Source organism: Phalangium opilio, unplaced genomic scaffold, assembly GCF_054372755.1.
Source record: "Phalangium opilio isolate 3A_F unplaced genomic scaffold, DU_Popi_V2 ptg000082l_1, whole genome shotgun sequence".
Classification (NCBI taxonomy): Eukaryota; Metazoa; Arthropoda; class Arachnida; order Opiliones; family Phalangiidae; genus Phalangium; species Phalangium opilio.
In genome coordinates, this window is record NW_028324189.1 from 13,641,313 (window position 1) to 13,664,423 (window position 23,111).

General features: G+C 38.2%; 1 protein-coding gene across 1 annotated transcript in view; it reads right to left on the reverse strand.

The window, feature by feature from the left end:
- Positions 1-23,111, reverse strand: part of LOC149651866 (unconventional myosin-Vb-like) — a 419,287-nt gene that overhangs the window by 31,716 nt on the left and 364,460 nt on the right. Inside the window, exons 2-5 of the mRNA XM_089846978.1 lie at positions 12,804-13,075; positions 11,618-11,756; positions 10,577-10,639; positions 10,302-10,458 (exon numbers count right to left, since the gene is read on the reverse strand). Coding sequence (XP_089703104.1) covers positions 10,302-10,458; positions 10,577-10,639; positions 11,618-11,756; positions 12,804-12,978 — 534 coding nt within the window. The 5' untranslated portion in view covers positions 12,979-13,075. The remainder of the gene's footprint in view (positions 1-10,301; positions 10,459-10,576; positions 10,640-11,617; positions 11,757-12,803; positions 13,076-23,111) is intronic.

Sequence of the window (23,111 nt, forward strand, 5' to 3'; positions counted from 1 at the left end):
GCCATAAATCATTTTGAGGAACCAAATTGAAAATAGGAATGATTTGAATAAATTTAGTTAGAATTTATTTCAACGAGGTTTTATCAAGACTGTAGTAGGTATAATAGCAATACAAAGAACAAATTAAGGAAAAAATTATATTTATTTCGAGTTACATTTCAAGTTTTTTGATTGGTTCTTTTATAATTTAGAAACGTAATAAGGTATGGAATATATTATAATAATAGGATCTAACTTTCATGTCGCAAAAGTTCTTGAATAAACATTTCAATTATAGCTTTCTCGAGATTAACGCGTTTAATTCTTAGTACAATATCGTCATTCGTAGTAAGTGTTGTTGGTATGGGTTGGGTTGGCGGAATGACTTTTTCTTTCTCCCACTCTTCTTGAGGGACATCTCTGTACTTTCTGTTTGGCGGCATGTCTTTAGTCAATGGGTTTTGGATGAATATAGGTATGTTATTTGTTAGTAATCCTTGAAGTAGTGGACAGTCTGCCTTGAATTTCTGATGCTCTTCGAAAACATTGTCGTTAGGTTCCCATCCTCGTAGCGTTAAGTCACAAAAATGGCATTTAAAAGCGTCCGTCCCCGAACTTAAATAGTAAAACCCATGACGGGCTAGTTCTGACGGTTTTACAAACGTACTCGCAAATGCGCCAAACGTTTCTAGACGGGTAATTTCACGATTCATCTTATCCTGGCGGTGTCTAACAATCAAATGAGGTCCGGACCAAATCAGACGCTATTTATACCCCAAATAAGGGGATGAAAGGTTAGATTGTAATGGATGCTGTTACTAAGCAGACGTTAATTCGCGTAGCTCTTTCAAAGCCAGGGAAAATAGTGGCCGTTACTTTCATCCTCGTAACTGTATTCCTAGTTGAATTTGCATTTTGGTATTTTAAAAATATTACTTTAATTTCGGGTAACGCAACGAAGACATAACTGTTAATAGTAGTGTGCAGAGCGCTAAGCTTATCCTAATTAAATTAATCAACGAAAGTAACGAGATTTTACATCTAATAGAAACGAATTTAATAAGCTAAAGGTTTACATGTGTTTATAGTAAAACGGTTACAGAGCGACTGACGGCTCGCCTTAGAAAGAGTAATAAAAACAAAAAGAGAGTTATAAAGTTCATCGCCGCGGGGAAACAACTTCGACATATAATACTGGATAGCTAATAGGGTAAGCCCGTTCGTCTGTCCACATTTAACACTTCCCCTTGGCGATGTTGTTTTAATCCACGCTTAATCCGAAACGTTCACAATGATGTTTCACGTGCGCTGCACCAAGAGGTTTTGTGAACATATCGGCTAGGTTGTTTTCCGTTGGGACGTAATTAAAAACAACTTTATTTTCTTCCACCATCTCTCTAAGGAAGAAATATTTTAAGTCGATGTGCTTGCTTCTGTCTGAGCAGATTTGGTTCTTGGCCAAACACATTGCTCCTTGATTATCAACATATCTATTGGGTGGTTCTTCAAATATGGATTTTACACCCAATTCAGCCAAAATGCTTTTTAACCAGAGTAATTTTTTGGTAGCTTCACACATTGCTAAGTACTCTGCTTCCACGGTTGATAGTGCGGTTGCCTTTTGTTTTCTGCTGCACCAAGAAACCGCAGTTCCTCCTATTGTGAAAATGTAACCGCTGTAAGACTTCCGGTCGGTTTTGTCTCTAGCCCAATCAGCATCACAGAACGCGACAAGGCCTTCCGATTTGTTCTTAAATGTCAATTTGTAGTCTTTCGTATTCTGGATGTAGCGTAAAACGTGCTTCACGCTTTTCCAATGCTCTTCAGTATATCCTTTATTGAACTGACTGAGATACGTTGCGGCAAACGATAAGTCAGGTCTGGTTGTACCAGCCAGGTATAGTATACTTCCTATGGCTTGTCTGTAAGGAATACTTTTGTTTTTCGCCTCTTCATTTTTCCATTCTTCATCGGATAGTTTGTCTAATTTAACACCTGGGTCAAGGGGTGTTTTAAGTCCTTTGCAATTGCTCATGGCAAATGTCTTCAGAATTGACTCGGCATATGCTTTTTGATTTAATGATATGGACTCGTCTTCATTTCTTTCAATGCAAATTGATAATACATTTGCGGCAAAACCAAGGTCGTGGATTTCAAATGTATCTTCTAATTTCTTCACAAAGCGGTCGGCGGTGTTTTCGTCTTTGGCAATAATGAGAGTGTCATCCACGTAAAGCCCTACTATAATGCCATCTTCTAGGTTGTAGTAAATGCATGGATCTGTCTTCGATCTTGCCAAGTTACTTGTTTTTAGGAATGCGTCAAAGTGTTTGTTCCATTCACGCCCAGATTGTTTCAATCCGTACAAACTCTTGTGTAAGTGACATACCCAGTCCTCTTTTCCTTCTTCTTGAAATAGTTCTGGTTGTTGCATATATATATCTTCATGCAATGTGCCATTGAGGTATGCACCTGAAACGTCTATGTGTCGAATCATCCAGTTCCATTTAACAGCGAGAGCTATTAGGATTCTGAGACTTTTCATTTTCATTACTGGTGAATATGTGTCGGTGTAGTCTGTACCACTAACTTGTGAAAATCCCTTCGCCACAAGTCTTGCTTTGTATCTTTCAAGCGTTCCGTCTTGATGAAACTTCTTCCTGAATATCCATTTTGATCCAATAACAGTCCTCCCGTTAGGTCGTGGTACTAATGTCCAAGTTTTATTATTGTTCAGTGATGACATTTCTTCGGCCATTGCCTCTTTCCATGTCTTGGCGTCATCTCCGGATATTGCTTCTTCAACGGTGCTTGGGTCTGGGTCACTGCATGCGATTTTGCAGTTTTCTTTTCTCTTTGCTATTCTTTCTGATCTTCTAAGTGGTTGTTGTCCTACTTCTGTCTTATCTTTGACCTTTGATCTTGGCAATTTTGTATGAATTTGTACATCAGTTATTGGTGTTGATGTCTTCCCCTGCAATGTACCGAGTTCTTCAATTGTATTGTTCATCTCAATTTCGTTTTCGTCTTCATCATCTTCATCTGAGTCGTCCGAGTTAATCTTCCAGTCATTATCAACGAAAACTACTTCTTCGGGTTGTTCGTTTTCATTTGGGATTTCGTCTTTCTTCTTCAAAGGGTAGTGATGTTCTTCAAAAATAACATCGCGACTAACGAAGATTTTGTTAGTTTTGAAATCCCATAATTTGTAACCTTTAACCCCTTCAGGATAACCAATGAGAACTGTTTCTTCTGCTTTTGGATCCAACTTCGTGCGTTTCTCTAATTTGCTCTTCACTGACCAAACACGGCATCCAAAAACTCTTAAGTTATCCAAGTTGATAGGTTTCCCGGTCCAACGTTCTTCTGGTATTTCGTTTTTGATAGCCTTCGATGGACATCGGTTTCTTAAATAAACTGCTGTATTCAATGCATCGGCCCAAAAGCTTCGCGGTATTTCTGATTCCAGTAATAGACATCTTGTCATATCCATCAGAGTCTGATTTGTTCTCTCCGCGACTCCGTTCTGCTGTGGTGTTGCTGGTATGGTCAATTGATGCTTTATACCGTTATTCTTCAAATAGTCGTCAAATTGTTTACTGCAGTATTCTCCCCCGTTGTCCGATCTCAGGGTGCTTATTTTGAGTCCGAGCTGCGTTTCCGCGCTTTCCTTAAACTGCTTAAATTTGTCAAGGGCTTCGCTCTTGTTTTTCATGAAATACGCAGAGATGCGTCGTGAAAAATCGTCCACAAATGTAATGATGTATTTTGATCCGCCTTCAGACGTTGGTTCTATTTTACCCATGACGTCTGAGTGTACAAGCTCTAATGGTCTTGTAGCTCTAGTTGCTTCGTTAGTCGGGAATGGCTTTCTTCTCAATTTTCCCAAAATACAAATCTCGCATGATTTATCTTTAGACTTATCTCGAGGGTAATCTTCTTTGAATAAATGATGTAGCGCTTCAGCGTTTGCATGACCCATTCTTCTGTGCAAAAGTTCAGCATTAACTTCTTTTGTAAATTGAGCTGTTTGTCTGAGAACTTCTTCTTCTTTGACTTTATATAGCCTGCCCTCACGTGTAGCTGTTAAGATGACTTGTCCATCTTGTTGTTTTATTTCCGCTATTCCATCTTTAAAAAGTATCGAATAGCCCATTTCTTCAATACGCCCTACGGAAAGGAGATTTCCATCCAATTCGGGTACATATAACACGTTTTCCAACTGAATGTTAAACGACGACTTGTTTCTTTTCGTACGGAATTCCATCTTTCCTCGCCCTTCGACGCGTATAACTTCTCTATTGGCAACTTCAACTGACGATTTAAACGTTTCGCAAAAGTTAGTCATATTCTCCCTGCGAGAAGACATATGATCTGTTGCTCCACTATCCAGATACCAAACGTTCGAGTTAACTTCGGCTCCTTTCTTTGCATTTAGATAGAGTGCTTTATCGCAAACTAATGCGGTTTCTTCATTGGTGTCTGTCGTCTGACATTGAACCTTCTTCGCGGCGTTTTTCTTTCGCTCTTGAGTTTTTGATGCGACGTCTTCTTTTTGGACTTTGTCCTTATATTGCCTTTCGTAGTCGGGGCATTCGCTCGCTATATGGCCAAATTCGTTACAACAAAAACATTTAACAAAACGCGTATTTGTTGGCTTCTTCATCTTTCTGGTGTTTTTCTGGATTGTATTTTTACGGGTGACTAAAGCTTTTCCGCCATTAAGTCCTTCGACGCCATTTTGACTTTCTTCTTCTTCAAGTCTATCTTGCCGTTTCTCTTCAACAGCAAGTCTGGCTTTGACTATTTGCGTGGTTAAAGATGTCACATCATGCTCCAAATTCAAAATGAGATGCTCATATGATTTAGGAAGGCCCAATAACATAATTAACGCAACTTCTTTGTCAGTAAACCCGTATCCACATGCTTCTAATTTTCTATGCAAATCCATAATTCTAGCCAAATAGGTCTGCACCTTTTCTTCTGTCTTTTTATTAACATTGAACAAATCCCTCATGAGTTGCAAAATATGTAAAAGACCATACTTTGTGTGCATGTCGGCTAATGTGGTCCATGCAGCTGACGCTCTTTGGTGAATTCCAATGTCGTCCAAGAAATTGTCTTCAACCAGTAAAAATAACAGAGATATTGCTTTGTCATTAGTCTTCCTCTCGGCATCTGACATAGCAGGTCCGTAGCCAGGATCAATGGCTTCCCATAATCCTTTACTGATGAGTGCCGCCTTCATACGAATCGCCCATGAATGATAGTTCGCTTTCTCTGCTGACAAGCGAGTGATTTTAAATTCGTCTCCTTGCGTAGCCATCTTAGCTTTCTGTCTCGTTCAACTTCCTTGTTCCGAAAATTAACTTTGAACTTCTTCTTTTAGGATGCTTCTAATGTGCTTTTACGCGCAACTGACGCGTACCTGGGCCCATAACCTGTTAATAGTAGTGTGCAGAGCGCTAAGCTTATCCTAATTAAATTAATCAACGAAAGTAACGAGATTTTACATCTAATAGAAACGAATTTAATAAGCTAAAGGTTTACATGTGTTTATAGTAAAACGGTTACAGAGCGACTGACGGCTCGCCTTAGAAAGAGTAATAAAAACAAAAAGAGAGTTATAAAGTTCATCGCCGCGGGGAAACAACTTCGACATATAATACTGGATAGCTAATAGGGTAAGCCCGTTCGTCTGTCCACATTTAACAATAACATGTTGAGACTTGTCAGGATAATGCCTTAGGGGCAAACACCTGGAAACAATTAAATGTTTCGTGGTAGGAAGAGTCACCGACTAACAAAGCAATAAATCCGAAAATAGATTCAATTCATAACAATACAACTGATTCGACCATACCCCTAAACCCATTAAAACACGTCTTTATAGTAAAAATAAAAACGGATGGGGATAAATTCTTTTGTTCAAGTTCTGCCCCTTTTTATGGCCATAGACCAGTCTGAACGATGTTACGTATAAATATTACGTATAAATAAAAAGCCGATGGAATGTCTTAACACGTTTGTGTGAGTCATAAATCACTCAGATTCCATTGACAACAATACAAATGGTGTACCCTCGCCCCCCTTTTAAGGTCCTAAACCATCGTGTATGTAGCCAATAAAGGGCAATAAAAAAAGAAAAGCATCAGTCAATATACCCTCAGGGTAATTATCAACCCCGCACTCTCAAGAAAATCTCGCAATAAAGACCATTCAGTCCTCAGCTTTTAAACCGTAAAGACCTGCCGTAAGGATGTCCGCCAAAGTAGGAGTTTACCGCGTGAACGCCCGTGTTAGACTAAGTAATGAATGCTATGCCGTTTTCGGTGTAAATGGATTCGAGCCAAGCTTACTTTTGACAAAGAAGGACGGGATTATTCTCACAATCTCGGAAGACGTTTTGAAGGAATTTATGGAGGAGTGGACGGAGATCTATTCAGCTATGGAAACTGGCGACTGGGGTAATTATCGTTACTTGAACTTGAAAATAAAAATAACCGTTATGGAGGGGGATATAGTATTCGACGATGGCAGCGTATTCACTCTAACAAAGGCCGAGGCAGGGAAACTGAACGAGAAATTTAGTTTTATGAGATTTCACTTCAAGCTTTTAAATGATCAAGCCGAAGTTATTAAATGCATGTACGAAGCTATTGTAAAACGCATGAATGATATATATCAAAAATATTATGTAAGTCGCGGTACTATGTCGCACAATGATTACGACCGTGTAAAAAATTTCCTAGCAGCGTGTATAGTTCCTTCGAGCATTTTCGAAGATTTTTGTAACTTGGTTCATGACAAAAACTTGACGCGTAAGCTACAATTATATAATTTATTCTACATTCGCTTAAATAACGACGCGTACATTCGCGAATTAATTGGAATTGATTGTGTTCATTAAAGGTTTTTGACTAAAATTCTGATTCATAATTATAATAAGCCTAGAATAACCTAACATAAGCCTATCTTTCAGGATCTACAATAGCATAAGCCGAGCATAAGCCTATCCCTACAGGTACCAGCCACGTGACGTTATCAAAAAATTAGCCGTGACGTCATACCAATACACTAAAAATAAATTCAAATTTCCCGCCAACAACATCACGTGACGTCATCATTTCCCCCCTCTCCTCCCCCAACACCATCACGTGACGTCATCAATCCCCCCAATTCCCCCCCCAACCCCAGGGGTGTCGGTATAAACAAAAAAATTTTACCCCCCCCCCTGAAAGGGGGGGAAGGAAGGGGGGTAAAAATTTTGGGTTTATACCGACACCCTTACTCTCTGTTGTAGCGAAGGATACTCCATCTTAAAGGACCCTGCGGCTCTATCATCTGCCCCTGTAAATTGTTTTTTCTGTGCAAAATATTATAGCCAGATAGTGCTGGTCCCTTTCGGTGGGTTTGAGAACTATCCATAAGAAGCAACTAGGGTTCATTGCCCCGTTTTGGATTTGCTACTAAAATGGAGTATTTCCTTCTGTCGTTGGGAGGGGCTAAATTTTGTCCCAACATCGCCTATGAAAGGTTTTGCGCTTGGTCTTGGTGTAAAGAAACGCGCGCCGTGCCTATGCAAATTTTACCTAGAAGAACTATCTCTCTTTGCACTAATGTGAAGTGCAGGCACAGTGGGGTTCTAAAGTTATTTTCCTCTGAACACCAACCCTTTTTCTATGTGAAGTGCAGGCACAGTGGGGTTCTAAAGTTATTTTCCTCTGAACACCAACCCTTTTTCTATTATCAAAGGAGGAAGTGTTTTCAAGCAAAACCTGCATTTCGAAAAGAAGCAGGTTAGGGATTACAAGGTTACTTGTGACTACTATCAAAGGCTAATCCACCCTTTGTGATAATTCGGGGTTGACACATATCAAACTATAATTTATATAGCATTTGTTGTAATTCTCTCGGGCTCTACTATTGGTTTTTGCCTTGCCCAGTATTATGAGAAGGTAACGTGCTGTGACCATGAACGCTGAATCTCTAAAGGGACTGGTTAACCAAAGAGAGTATAGGGGAGGAGTGGAAGCTCCCCCGCTCCACAAGGCTAAATTACAACGTTCCCCCTAAATTATACTAGTGGTACGAGGGAGGTTCCGGCTCAGTCGCGCCACCTACGATACCGTTTAATGCCTCAAACGGAAATGCCTCGGTACTGCGCATTGAAGATGCGCGGTAGAAAAGAGGAACAAGATTTTCCTCTCTTTCCACTCCTCCCCTATACTCTCTTTGGGTAAAGGGAATAGATTTTTCTCTATAGCACGTTTGCTTTGTAAAAAAATAAATAAAAAAAACGGGTACGGCCAAGGTCATTTAAATTTTTTTCAATAGGTTTTTGAAGAAGTACAAAAGACCGAATGGCCTTGAGTGTTCCCAAATTGACAGCCCCCATTCCTCCCCCCAATGCTATGCTAGAGAGGAATCGGTTTGTACAGTGGAAGGCGGGCGTTTTCCGGTCCCTTTAGAGATCCAGCGTTCATGCTGTGACGCTAAACTGTAAGGCATATAGAGAAATAGAAGCAGGCAACGCCAGACAGAGAGGTAAACTGCTTATCCAATCCTCTCCCATACACGCTTTTGTAACAAAAGAAATTTTAGAAGCTAAGATATAGAACTCTGTTGCATGCAGATTGTTTGAAAAGCGCATTAATCAAAGGCGCTTTGAATCCGCCTCATATAACACCTGGAAAGAGGCTTTTCACGAGAACGAAAACTATCGCGGTTCGTCGGAAAAGCGCGTATGCTAGAAGTTAGAACTTAGTGCTTTTCCCAAACGCGGTTTTATCAGTGCAATGATAAACCGTCTTTCGTACTGGTAAACCGAGCTCATTAGTGATCAAGTATAAGGAGGAGAATCGGAGAGACGAGTTTCTACTTTATAAGAGAAAATGCAAGAAAAATTTTTAGCACCAACTCAAACAATTTATGCATTCAGTATTTATAAAATGCCCGCGCGCGGAATTTACCAATAATAGAGCTATCTCAGTTGTGACGTCTATGCCTAGGTGAAACGTCACGGGCTTAGCTTTGGCAATGGGCGGCCATGTTTGGTACTGCTTTGGTTCTATGGGCAAATAGTATGGGTGATGTCACACTAAGGCTTCTGAGATAGCTCTATTCTTTTCGAACCGTAATAAATAAACCGAAATAGATTCAGGGACTTGAACCTTCTAACATAGGCCTAGATCGAACAGCATTCTGCGCCAATTTTTGAACTCAAGAATGTGATGGGATTATTTACGCTATTGTTGAATGAAAAAAAACCACCCCAATTTTAGATATATTTAAAACGTACATCGCTTGTCAGTAATATATTGGGCGTATTGTATGAAATAAGCTAGGCGAATAGGGTCATTTGACAACGGCGATACAACTTAACAAAACCTTTCCATCGGAGAGGGTTAGATATTTTTTTACCCCACTCCGCCCTAAGGGGCGATACGACAACAAAGACTCTATCCAACAACTGATAGGATCTTAGGAGGTTTTTCGAGGGGAAAAAACCTACTACATTACTCAAAGAATAGAGACAGAATTTGGACTGTAAACTACTTTTCCTTCAATGAAAATTTCCATACTCGAAAAGTATTAAAGAGCTAACTTGCCAGTCCATCTAGGTAGTCTCTTTTATTGGTTTTTTATGAACGAAAATATTCGAATTTCGCGCCTCGATATTTCAACCAATGAGACGAAATGCCAGAGTTGTACAACTGCGTCGCCAGCGCAGCCTAGTGTCAAAATGACTGAACTAACAGCGACCGCGTGGGACTTTAAGGCTCTTTCAGACGATCCAACTTTTTGACTCAGCTTGATGGGTCAACTCGAGTTGAATTAACTAGTTGGATGGTGTGAATAGACGCTGGATAAGTTGAGTCACCAAAAACGTTGGCTAGGATAAATTGGATGAGTGTTAGGAGGGGGAGTCCGGGGGTGTGTAAATTCGAAACGTCACTTCGTCTTGTCTTGTGATTGGGTACGCAAAACGCGTCAAAGCTAGGAGTACAACACCCAACCAAATCGACATGATAGAAGGGGCATATGATGGAGCTGTATATTCACAGTTATATAGATTCATGGTATTATGAAAAGCAGGAGCTTCTAAATGCTTTTCTCCTTGCTTGGTATTAACTATGCGAGAATATTAAGGCTAACAATTCGCGAGCGTTATGATAGTAACCAATGATGATAGAAATGTGCATAACCTTATGAGTACTATTTAAACACAAAATTTGGGCCTAAATATTAAGACGTTTGGAGACTGGGTATTTATGCCCAATTTTGGGTCCATATAGCCACTTCGTTTTAGGCAACGTTACCTCCATAATGGGATTTGAAGCAAGGCCTTTCTTCTCAACATGTGTTTGGGTGGAAGATCCTCCTACAGTCGCAAAGTACCTCATGGCATGTTTCGCGGACATTGTTTTCCCTGCACCAGATTCTCCACTGACAATTATGCTCTGATTTTGGTTCTCCCTAAGGTTAAAATATGAAATATGAAATATGGCGGAATTTTGAAAAAAGAAATAAAAACAATTGGGCCTTGGCACTTCTTATAAAAATCTTAATCTCTCAAAAGGATGAATATACAAACTTTTCCATTAGAGTATATGCCTCTTCAGCCACAGCAAATATATGTGGGTCAAGATCACCCATCAAGGCCGGATTAAGAAGATTTTCGCCCGGGGGCAGTGGCTCGATGGGTGCCCCCTCCCTTGGCCCCATAATTTATAAAAACCAGCTAGAAATTTTAACAATTTTGTTTTTATTAGAAATATAGGGAGCTAACAGTTCTGACCCTGAAACGTCACACCCTTCTATCTCTTACTGGAGTTTCATTCCCCCTAACGGTTGGAAACAGTATTCTACGCACAAAAATGCCAACCAGTGGGCGGCTGCGTGACGTCAGACTATCTCTTTCCCCTAGCCAGCTGTAAGCTCCCTATTGTAATTTTGTTAAGTGAAAAGTATCCCTATGCATGGCTGATACTCACTCATACGCCCAATTTTAGTTGAATAAGTGACTAATAAATTTAAAAATAGTAAGCAAAAAGTGACTAAATAAGGGCAAATTAAGCTATAAAATAAAGGCACTTTAAATGAAATGTTTTCAGACATGATCGATTTTCATAATTATTTTCAGTAGTTAAAGATATTTTAAAGGTCGGTGCCGTAATTAAGCCCAATCTATGGGCTTAGATATTTCCAGTCAAAGGAAAGGTTCAATCATAAAATTTCTGCGGCGAAATTGAATTAAACCATTTTGGAGCACAGCTCAGAATGCAATGTAATTAAAACTAAAACATTCATTTGAATTGGATTGATTATAAATACTAAGTTAAATTTTTGATGAGCGAGCGAAGCGAGCTCCACAATTTTTCGGGTTTGATCAACTGTAATCTCGCTGTTTTTGCGTTTAAACCGTCATACGGTCAAATATATTACGTTTAACCTTGTGGTCGAGAAGATAACACCGAAAGACTCAAAAACGTCATGTTTTTGAGTTTTTCGAAAATTTAATAAAACAATCGCTCAGATTTGGGTATCACCAGACATCTTGGGCGCCCCTGTTTAGCTGGCGCCCGGGGGCAGGTGCCCCCTCTGCCCCCCCCTTAATCCGGCCCTGTCACCCATAGCTTGACCTCGATAGGCCATGATGGTGTCAGTGTTGTAGATTGGAAGGTCTTTATAGGGATTAATGGCAACGAGAACAATCCCGCAATAGGTGTATATGGCATTGTAATTGCAAAACCTGATTTTCAGATTATTAAGTACTAAAAAAGAAAACGGAAAATTTCTTTTATAGGAGTTTTAAGAGGGGAAACGAATGAAGGCTGCAATTGCTTTTTAGCATAAGTTTGTAAGTTATGTTCCTTCCATAAGTATGTCACTTCCTATACTTCGTAATGCTAGAGACTTACAGCTCGAGCTAGTTCGAGAACGACAAGCGAGGATTGAGGACTAAACTCTGTGGTTAATTTTGCAGGACTTCCATCGTCCCACTTAATCTGTACTAAGTGTCTCACCAGGCGTAGCTTTACGTGAATCTATTACGTTTCACCTTCATGACAAGCTCTCAATAACCAGTGACAAACTTACAGAAAACTACCTTTTACCAGCGGCGTCGCTCGCGTGTAATAAGAACTTCCATCAAAATGATATAAATAATGGGTAGATTTTATTGATGACTAATATTTTTGTAGCACCCTAGGAGCGAAGGCACTGGGCGTTGCCCGTCAGCCCGTCGGGACATTTTTTATTATTAATTTTCATGCGGACATTATTCCATTAAGAAGGGTTTTTAAGTTTGTGGCCGCCATTTAAAAAGATGGCAACAAATCGAACCCAAAATTCCATTCAGCCCGTCTATAGGTTAAAGGAAACCAGTGTACTATATATTTGCGAAATCTGTTGAAACGCGCGGACTTTGTTGCATAGAGAAGAATTTTTGCATTTCTGGGCGCCATTTACTAAGATGGTGGCGAATTGGAAAAATCTTTCTTAGTACGCGCCTACTACTTATAAGTAACGTTCCTGCAAATTTTCAGCCTTCTAGGGCAAGCGGTTTGGGCTCGGCGTTGATTATCAGTCAGTCAGTCAGTCAGGATATTGATTTATATTCTTATAATCTTATGTTTTTAGTAATTAGTCTTCGCTATTGCCATTTAGACTTAAAGTAAAGCGTAAAACCGAGAATTTTGTTTCATCTAAATGATTTCTACATTTGCGCCATCTATTGCTCAAATGATTCGAAGTTTGTTTTTATTTAAAAAATGGGAGGTCTCGTCGAGTAAATTGAAAGAAGTCTTATTACTACTTACCAGCTGGTTCGTGTAAATACGATAGAGAAGTTAAATCATTTTCACCAATCAATATTTCAGGATTCTTGAGAGGTGGAAGTTGGTCTGGTTTATCGATGGCAACCTTTAATGTCTGTGATAAAACAATAAATGTAAAGCTAAGTCGCTGGCAAAAACGTCTCACTTTCTTCTCCATCTTCAACTTGAATAGTAATGTACTTGTCCTTTACATGCTCGAGAACTTCTCCACATTTCCAGATATTTTCAGCATCAGGTACCCAGACCTTAGCGCCCTATAAGTGAGAATTAACTCGTTTAATGGGAATGAGAAGCTTGGTTAGAAAAACCTCTGATTTATATAACAAAAGATAGAATTAATTTCTGTGAGTTCAAAAATATAAAGCTTTTAATTCCCCGATTTCTGCTTATTTGGCCGCAATATGCATTTGAAAATGATTCATATGAAATTATATGAAATCCACTTTTTATGAAAGGCTAAAACGTTTCCCGTACTCCGACGTCAAAGATATTTTTTCACGTAAGATGGTGCCATCAGACCCAGCGTTTTAGACTAGCGAGAAGCTCGAGACGCGTATAGGATTCCCGCGTTTTTCTTCCTCACGTCATAGTGATGTCATCAAACGGGCGAACAAGCTCGACAAGACCAAATTATTGATATATCGAAACTGAGTTTTCGTGATTTTTCAATGGATTGTAAAAATATAAACTTTGGTTCAATAATATTAAAAACTTGATATTTTGAAAGTAGAAACTCGAAAGTGTAACATAATACCACTTTCGTGGTAAAATATGATGTGAAATTGTAAATTCGCATTCCCTTTTAGCAAAGATTTTCATATTAACACGTCGGTTTAATGTAAGATTGGCAAGAATGGTTACTAATCGAACTGTTTATAACCAGGTGGTTTTAATAATAAAATGGGAAAAAGCCGTTTCTTTTTAAAGCCACATCGTTTAAACATAATTTTCAGGCTTGAAGGATTGATACCATTTACACCAAGACTCCAGGCTACTTTCCAGACAAAGTGCAGTACAAAGTAGTCTGGTCTCCTGGTGTAAATAGGTATCAATCCGCCTAGTCTGAAAACTATGCAGATACGATGGGCTATTAGTTTGACCTGGTGTTCGTTAATTTTAAATAGTACTTCGCAGAACCACCTCTAGGTGGCACTGGCTCACCTTCAATAATTTTTTTATCAAGCATTTTTAAACGGGTTAGGTTTGATCAAGTAAAGTTAAAAGAGGTTTTGTTTACAGTAGGCCTTGTTAAAGTTTAAAATAGCTTAGGTTAAGTTCAATAGGGGCAGAGGTTAAGGTGCTGTTAGTTAAGTTTAACATCACATGGGAATACCAAGTTCAGTGATATCACTGAAATTATTCCCTTCTGGTGATATTTCTGTACATGTTGGCTATTTCTAATGTCTGTCTCTAACTGAATTATACCTTGGCACCTAAATTTATGAAGTTTTTTTAAATCACACGTAATTCTTTTTAGAGAACCAGAAACACTGGCGTAGTTTTAAGGCGAATACACTTTACTGAACCTTATGGCCTACTCAAACATGTTTTTTGTGCTATAGTCATGAAAGCACTCTGCATGGGGAGGCGAGTCGAAACTATGGAGTAAAAGGGGTTCTTTACATTACAATGAGTTAGAAGATTTGATGAAGTACACTTTCTTGGTGTATATTTTTGGCGTGACATTATCATGGTAAAGACAATCATAATTAATTAATGGTATCAAAGATTGTCACTCACCGCCAAAATACACCAGTTACGCAAACAGGGTTGCCACTGAATTTTCAGAACCAAATTCCCTTACTTTCCCAGGTTTTCCCTGACCTTTTTCTGAGATTTTCCCTGACCTTTTTAGGCCGAAATCGTAAATTTTTCCGCACGTTTTAAGTGCTTATAATTAAATAAACTCTCTACATTAAGTTTTCCAATGTATTTGTTGCACCAAAATGATTAAGAAACATTTTAACTATAAATAACAGTCTAAGAGATTTTTTTAGAGAGCATTTACTTTGTAAAAACAATTCTAGACATTTTTAAGGATTGCTCTAGAGTTTTCTGTGTTAAGAGAGGGTGAGGAGAAACTTTCATTATTCTTTCAATAAATACTTATCCCCAGAAATTTTACCCACTAAATCAAATTCCCTGACTTTGCTAAAAGATTTTAAAATTCCCTGACCTCTCGGCCCATTTTTAAATTCCCTGACTTTTCCAAGATTTCCAGGTACTGTGGCAACCGTGGCAAAACAAATGAGTAGGCACAATAAATATTTTTGAGATTTTCAGCAATTAAAAATTATGTTTGTTCACATTATGATTATTTTCTCTTTTTCTTGTTGACCAGTAACTCTAAACATAAATGTTTATTATTTTGAACTTATAGCGTTGAATTGACAATGATCTTCAAATCATTCTTAAGACCAAAGTCCAGTGTGGTAGAAATTGTCCAGTTTACAGGGAGAATAGGGTAAATATTGGCTTTACAATAAAAATTACATCTTTTGATTTTTTTTATAGTGTTAATTTATTTATTTATTTATTTATTTATTTAGGAACCATGTTCTATAGGCTTATGCCTCTGTGATTGCCAGTAACATTGGTTTCAAAGTATTATTATTATTATAATTATAATAACACCAAAAGCGGATTATGCTTCACACATAAAGTACGTAAGTCCCACTTTTCCATAGCTTTGGCCATGGATTTCATGATATTTCCGAAGTAAAAACTAAGTAGACGAACAAAAATGCTTTTAACCAATCATTAGCCCCCTAACCATAGATAACCTCTTTAATGCCAGACCAATCGGCGACGGCTATTACTATTTTCTTGCATGAGACCTCGACTTCACCTCGCCGTCGACTCGACATAACCGGGAAGCCCGGAAGGCGAATTTACTGTATCGTTCGGTAGTCGTTATAAAATATTTAACGTTTTAAAGCTCAAATTCCGAACATTTCCGAGTCACTTAATAAGTCTTCAACTAAATATAATAAGAATTTTTTAAACTGCAAGAGAAAAATAGCTCTGCGAATAATAGTAGACTCGAAAACTACACTAAGCCTTGGCTAGGTATCGGCGGACGGATGTATCCCGATTCCGAGCCGCCGACGGCTGGGCTTGCCGTAGCCGCGAGAACAGAAAACATTCCTCGTAAAAAAACAGATGCACGGCGTCTTAAATAGTCCAAGCAAAAGCTAACAAGTTTTATAACATTTTAACGCCTTACTCCCAAATAATCTTTGGTATTGTGAATAGTTTTATATAAAGAATATTTTAGACACCCTACTTATTCTTTATAGTAGTTCTCGAATATAGGTACGTGGTAAATCGGTTCTTTAGGCGGAAGGATTGGATGGACCCGAAGAAGGCGCGTTACTGAACTATTTCCGTCCGCGTAAGGGGAGGTTCTTTCCTAGAAGCTTAGAGAATATCGTGTAGCTCCCTCAGGCACATGTTACGTACTTCATGTGTAAAGCCTAATCGGCTTCTGATAACACCCCCTTTCCAAACCTAGCCTAAAACCACTTCATTAGATTGCTTATTCTTTAACCTATAAAACGAGAAATTTCCGTTTTCTCTCGGGGTAAGAAATGGCAAGCTAACAACTAAATCATTAAAGAAAATCTCTTACATCAATTTCAGCTATCTGAGTGGGTGTTTTTGGGTGTGAATTTTACTATATGGTGAATCACATAACCCTTCCACAACGTCAATATTAGTAATTTGGACTATCGTTCATCATAAGCAATAAATTAAATGTTAAACTAAAGAAAAATAAAGGATTTCACTAACCTTAGCATATAGTTCCAAAGTTGACATGGTTTATGAAATTTGACAAGTCAAAATATCAGGCTGCGCGCGTAAGGGAATTACAAATAAATTCAATAGAACATGATGAATTAAAATTTTTAACCATATTTTGAAAGGTCGATTTAAAGTTTCTCTAACTCCTCAAGCCCAACAATCAAACTAAAATACTAAACTATAATTATTTTGAGGTTTAATTAATTGAAGTAATGACATTGACATTTCGGTTACTACTACACCCCGTCACCCGTGTCGAGCAACCAGTGAAGATACCCAGCAGTTTTTGGTTTATTTTATTTATGATATTTTTTAATTTGCTAGTAAAAATCCGAAATTTACTTATCGCCGATTTTATATTGTTTTTTATTTATTTATTTATTTTTTACTCTGGGAGAGACTTTAATTATTAGTAGATCGCCCGACTGAAAAAGCTGACTACTTGGTTTTTTCTTTCTATTATTTCTTTTAATTTTGTTTAGGTGGAATGACATTATTTCCGCAAGATCTTTTAAGTTTTTTAAATTTTTCATTTTTTTTTGGGATGACCCTTCCCTTTCGAATCAGGAGAGCGAGTGCCAAATATTTTCTTTCGAAAACCAGTGGTTTTGTACAGTTTATTTTTTGTGATTGAAAAGGTGAGATAAGGGGTTTCTTTAACCTCCGCCACTCTCTGGCTTCGGTTTTACAAATTTTTTCTTAGGGGTGGTCTTAGCAGAGAGGTCTTAGTGCATACAAATAAAAATGGGTAAATTTTGGCCTGAGCCACAGAAATTTTGGTTGAAAACCCATGACGTACCTGTTTTTCTTTTTTCTTTTTAACCATTTTGTCCTTGAGGGTACAGTTTTTGGGGTCTTAGATATATTTTTCAACAAAAAGGGGGGGGAATTTTTCGCTTTTATCGGAGTATTTTTATTTTTAATTTTATTATGATTAAAGGGGAATTTGAGGAGATGAAATTTAGCGAACAAATTTAAAGTATTTACAACCAGTGGAGCGCAATCAGAAAACATAACCTTTGGCCCCTGTAAGCAAAGCCTCTTGGATCACGCGATTAGCGGACACAGGGCTGCTCCCCTAGCAAACTGCGCCTTCGAGTCGCGTGATCCAGAGGGCTATAATGTTAGCAACGGTTAGCAACTTAGCAAGTAGCAACCGTTGCGGGTGCCTATCATTACTTCCAAAGCCCGTTGCTTCCAAAGGTCGTTTCTTCCGAAATATAGTAGGAAACATAGAATTTGTAGTAGGTTGCTACTTGCTCCCCTTTTACTCCATAGTTTCGACTCGCCTCCCCATGCAGAGTGCTTTCATGACTATAGCACAAAAAACATGTTTGAGTAGGCCATAAGGTTCAGTAAAGTGTATTCGCCTTAAAAAGAATACGTGTGATTTAAAAAAACTTCATAAATTTAGGTGCCAAGGTATAATTCAGTTAGAGACAGACATTAGAAATAGCCAACATGTACAGAAATATCACCAGAAGGGAATAATTTCAGTGATATCACTGAACTTGGTATTCCCATGTGATGTTAAACTTAACTAACAGCACCTTAACCTCTGCCCCTATTGAACTTAACCTAAGCTATTTTAAACTTTAACAAGGCCTACTGTAAACAAAACCTCTTTTAACTTTACTTGATCAAACCTAACCCGTTTAAAAATGCTTGATAAAAAAATTATTGAAGGTGAGCCAGTGCCACCTAGAGGTGGTTCTGCGAAGTACTATTTAAAATTAACGAACACCAGGTCAAACTAATAGCCCATCGTATCTGCATAGTTTTCAGACTAGGCGGATTGATACCTATTTACACCAGGAGACCAGACTACTTTGTACTGCACTTTGTCTGGAAAGTAGCCTGGAGTCTTGGTGTAAATGGTATCAATCCTTCAAGCCTGAAAATTATGTTTAAACGATGTGGCTTTAAAAAGAAACGGCTTTTTCCCATTTTATTATTAAAACCACCTGGTTATAAACAGTTTGATTAGTAACCATTCTTGCCAATCTTACATTAAACCGACGTGTTAATATGAAAATCTTTGCTAAAAGGGAATGCGAATTTACAATTTCACATCATATTTTACCACGAAAGTGGTATTATGTTACACTTTCGAGTTTCTACCTTTCTACGCCGTATATGGAGCACCCTATGGTGCAAATGTTAACGAAGGAGGAGGGGTGAATAGGACTATTACATAATCAAAGGACATCCCCGTATCTCTAATGTAACCAGAGCCTAAAAAGTATAGTGTAATGTTAATTCTATGGAAGGAATGTTTTCACGAACAGTTTGATTAATTACCCGGCCCCTTCCCAAGTTTTTAGTATGGTTGGATGGGGGGGGCAAATAGTGCTATATCATACTCAAAGGACATCCCCGTAGCTCTAGTAGAACCAGAGTTATGAGCCTAATTTGAATTTTGAAATCATTCGGAGCTGGTATTTCCTGAATGTTTGACTATGCAGATTGGTCTTATAATTAGTAGAAGAATTGATAAAAAATTACTTGATTTTCCACTTAACCCTCCCTTTAATATGGGTAATTGTTTAGTTTTCAAGGCTTGTATTAAAATATATTGTCATTAGAATTGAACGTTTATCTTAGCTCTAATGGTCAGTAACACGCTCTTTTCCCACAAACTGAGATTTCTTATAGCTTTACTGTAGATCGTCAAGTTTGGTCTAAAATAGATCTTTGATAATTCTGTAATAAGTTCTTTCCAGGTAACTTCATTTAACAAAATATAATATATATGCGAAAAAACCTGGAAACTCAGGGAAATCGGTTTTCCAAAAGTTGTATGAACCCTGAAAAGGGTGTAAGTTTACAGCGCGTTATAACGGTAAACTATCGAGATGGAAATCATTGAGAATTGCTAAATAATATACTAACCCTTAAATCTAATTTCTAAATAAAAGTGACAACAGAGCAGTTCAATCCAAATCCTTATATCCATAGTTCCTTTCCTTCCAAAAATTCATTAGATAATGCCTGAAATACAAACTCCTTATCCCGACATGATTTTACAGCACTCAAATTTCCACCAACGTACTTACTATCACTAAAAATTTATACCTATAGTTTACTAGGGAGAAGGTATAAGATGCCCAAGTATTGGGGCGTGCCATAGTCAAAGTCCCCCTTTCAAAATACAAGAGGGGAGGGGGGGACGTAAAAGGAGGCCACAGGGCTATTTCGCCTTTCCTCAGTCGTCTGTAATTTTCGTCATCATTCGCGTCGCGCTGACGTGAGTTTTAAAGAACCAATGAGATGCTGGTCTGGTTGTAATTTAGAGGCGACGGGGATTAACTCCGTCCGGACGTTTGTTCGGACTGGAGATAAAGCTGGAAATTTGATGATAACCTTTGACCTCTTTCTCTCGAGCGTTAAAAATACTTTAATTACGAGGGCCACGTTACGTCGACAAAAATAAGGAAAACAATCTAGGCCCTAGATGACGCGCGTTTCTTCGTTGAAGTGGCGATGCGATGCGAGGTTGGGGCTAAATAAATTCCGAAAGTGTTTGTTAGGAGAAATGAAAACATTTTTCGAATATCCCCGTATACCAGGGTTCGTACAAACCTGGAAAAATCAGGGAAATAAATAGTAGACAAAAACCTCAGGGAACTTTAGAATTTTTAGTAAAATTCAGGGAAATTTGCTTCAAACAGGGGCAGAGTGATTAAGCAAAATGTTCGTAAACGTACCCTCCATAGGATTAATGTAATGTTAATCCTATGGAGGGTACGTTTACGAACATTTTGCTTAATCACTCTGCCCCTGTTTGAAGCAAATTTCCCTGAATTTTACTAAAAATTCTAAAGTTCCCTGAGGTTTTTGTCTACTATTTATTTCCCTGATTTTTCCAGGTTTGTACGAACCCTGGTATACGGGGATATTCGAAAAATGTTTTCATTTCTCCTAACAAACACTTTCGGAATTTATTTAGCCCCAACCTCGCATCGCATCGCCACTTCAACGAAGAAACGCGCGTCATCTAGGGCCTAGATTGTTTTCCTTATTTTTGTCGACGTAACGTGGCCCTCGTAATTAAAGTATTTTTAACGCTCGAGAGAAAGAGGTCAAAGGTTATCATCAAATTTCCAGCTTTATCTCCAGTCCGAACAAACGTCCGGACGGAGTTAATCCCCGTCGCCTCTAAATTACAACCAGACCAGCATCTCATTGGTTCTTTAAAACTCACGTCAGCGCGACGCGAATGATGACGAAAATTACAGACGACTGAGGAAAGGCGAAATAGCCCTGTGGCCTCCTTTTACGTCCCCCCCTCCCCTCTTGTATTTTGAAAGGGGGACTTTGACTATGGCACGCGCCAATACTTGGGCATCTTATACCTTCTCCCTAGTAAACTATAGGTATAAATTTTTAGTGATAGTAAGTACGTTGGTGGAAATTTGAGTGCTGTAAAATCATGTCGGGATAAGGAGTTTGTATTTCAGGCATTATCTAATGAATTTTTGGAAGGAAAGGAACTATGGATATAAGGATTTGGATTGAACTGCTCTGTTGTCACTTTTATTTAGAAATTAGATTTAAGGGTTAGTATATTATTTAGCAATTCTCAATGATTTCCATCTCGATAGTTTACCGTTATAACGCGCTGTAAACTTACACCCTTTTCAGGGTTCATACAACTTTTGGAAAACCGATTTCCCTGAGTTTCCAGGTTTTTTCGCATATATATTATATTTTGTTAAATGAAGTTACCTGGAAAGAACTTATTACAGAATTATCAAAGATCTATTTTAGACCAAACTTGACGATCTACAGTAAAGCTATAAGAAATCTCAGTTTGTGGGAAAAGAGCGTGTTACTGACCATTAGAGCTAAGATAAACGTTCAATTCTAATGACAATATATTTTAATACAAGCCTTGAAAACTAAACAATTACCCATATTAAAGGGAGGGTTAAGTGGAAAATCAAGTAATTTTTTATCAATTCTTCTACTAATTATAAGACCAATCTGCATAGTCAAACATTCAGGAAATACCAGCTCCGAATGATTTCAAAATTCAAATTAGGTAAGGATTTTAAGGATAATTTTAAAGAAGGACCTCCGACCAATCGCGTAACGCCCTGCCTTATTATTAACACAATGCTCGTGGCACGTTCCGTGTCGAATGAAATTTATCACGTGATGTGATAAAATTTGCTCGCGACGTAACAATCGTGGCGCGAGACATGGAGCGTGCCACAATAATTTTATTAACCAAAAGGCAGGGCGTTACGCGATTGGTCGGAGGTCCTTCATTAAAATTATCCTTAAAATATGAACCTAACTTGAATTTTAAAATCATTCCGAAGTATCTGGGGATAACTAGTTATTCCCAGGAAGTATATCCTGAATGTTTCACTATGCAGACTGGTCTCATAATTAGTTGAAGAACTGATAAAAAATGATTTGATTTTGTACTTCACCCTCCCTTTAAAGGAAACGTTAAGGTGACATAACTGGTTATACCGTAAAAGAATTACGGCCTTTTCTAAATATAAATTAAATATTAAATAAATAAATGATATTAGAAATGATAATTAGCATTTAATTTGTTGCGTCTGCTAAATCGAACCACTTACCCCAAATGGTATTGGTTGAATTCCCACAAACTAAGGAGTAGAGATGGGCCGATACCAGTTTTAACCGATACAGATATTATTCGATACTTGGGAAACCGATGCGTACCGATACCGATATTTTACCCGATCCTTCGAATAAACCGATATTAAACCGATACCGATATATTAACCGATATCAATAATAAAATAAATAAGAAAATAGGTTGTAGATATGGGCCGATACCGATCCCGTAAAGGTATCGGTACCGATATTTGACTTTAACCAATATATTTCTTTAAAAAATATCGGGTAGAAATATCGGTTAATTTTTAACCGATACCAATATATCGGTTAAAGTCAAATATCGGTACCGATACCGATATGGGATCGGTATCGGCCCATCTCTGCTAAGGAGTAATGGATTAGATTTAGCTGACACCATGCACTAAACCAATGGCGGATGGCGCAGTAGTCCTCGTCATGTTTAAGACTAATTAAATGCTGATAATTTTATAACATCAGATCATTTATTTTTTTTTAAATATTTAATTCCTTTCATGTTTAGAAAAGCTCCGTTCCTTTAAAATGATCTCTTTCACGGGTCTTTAGATAAGTAAACAGCGCGAGATTCAGAGTGGCTATGGCTTTGTGGGCGAAATCAGGTGCGAAAAACGCTCGAAGGAAATTAATCAGAGCCGGGATTAATGAATTTTTAAGCTGGATTTAAAGACTCGGTCCTCTTAGCTTAAATATAGGCCCCCGATACGCTATTGAAAAACCCATTCCAAAGTACGTGAGCGGGGGTTGGGGTGGAACGCACCTAAAAATGCATTACATTTTGCACGGATGGTGACTTTGAACTTCGGATAGAAAGGGATTAACGGGACAAGATTTTTTAATAAAATACAT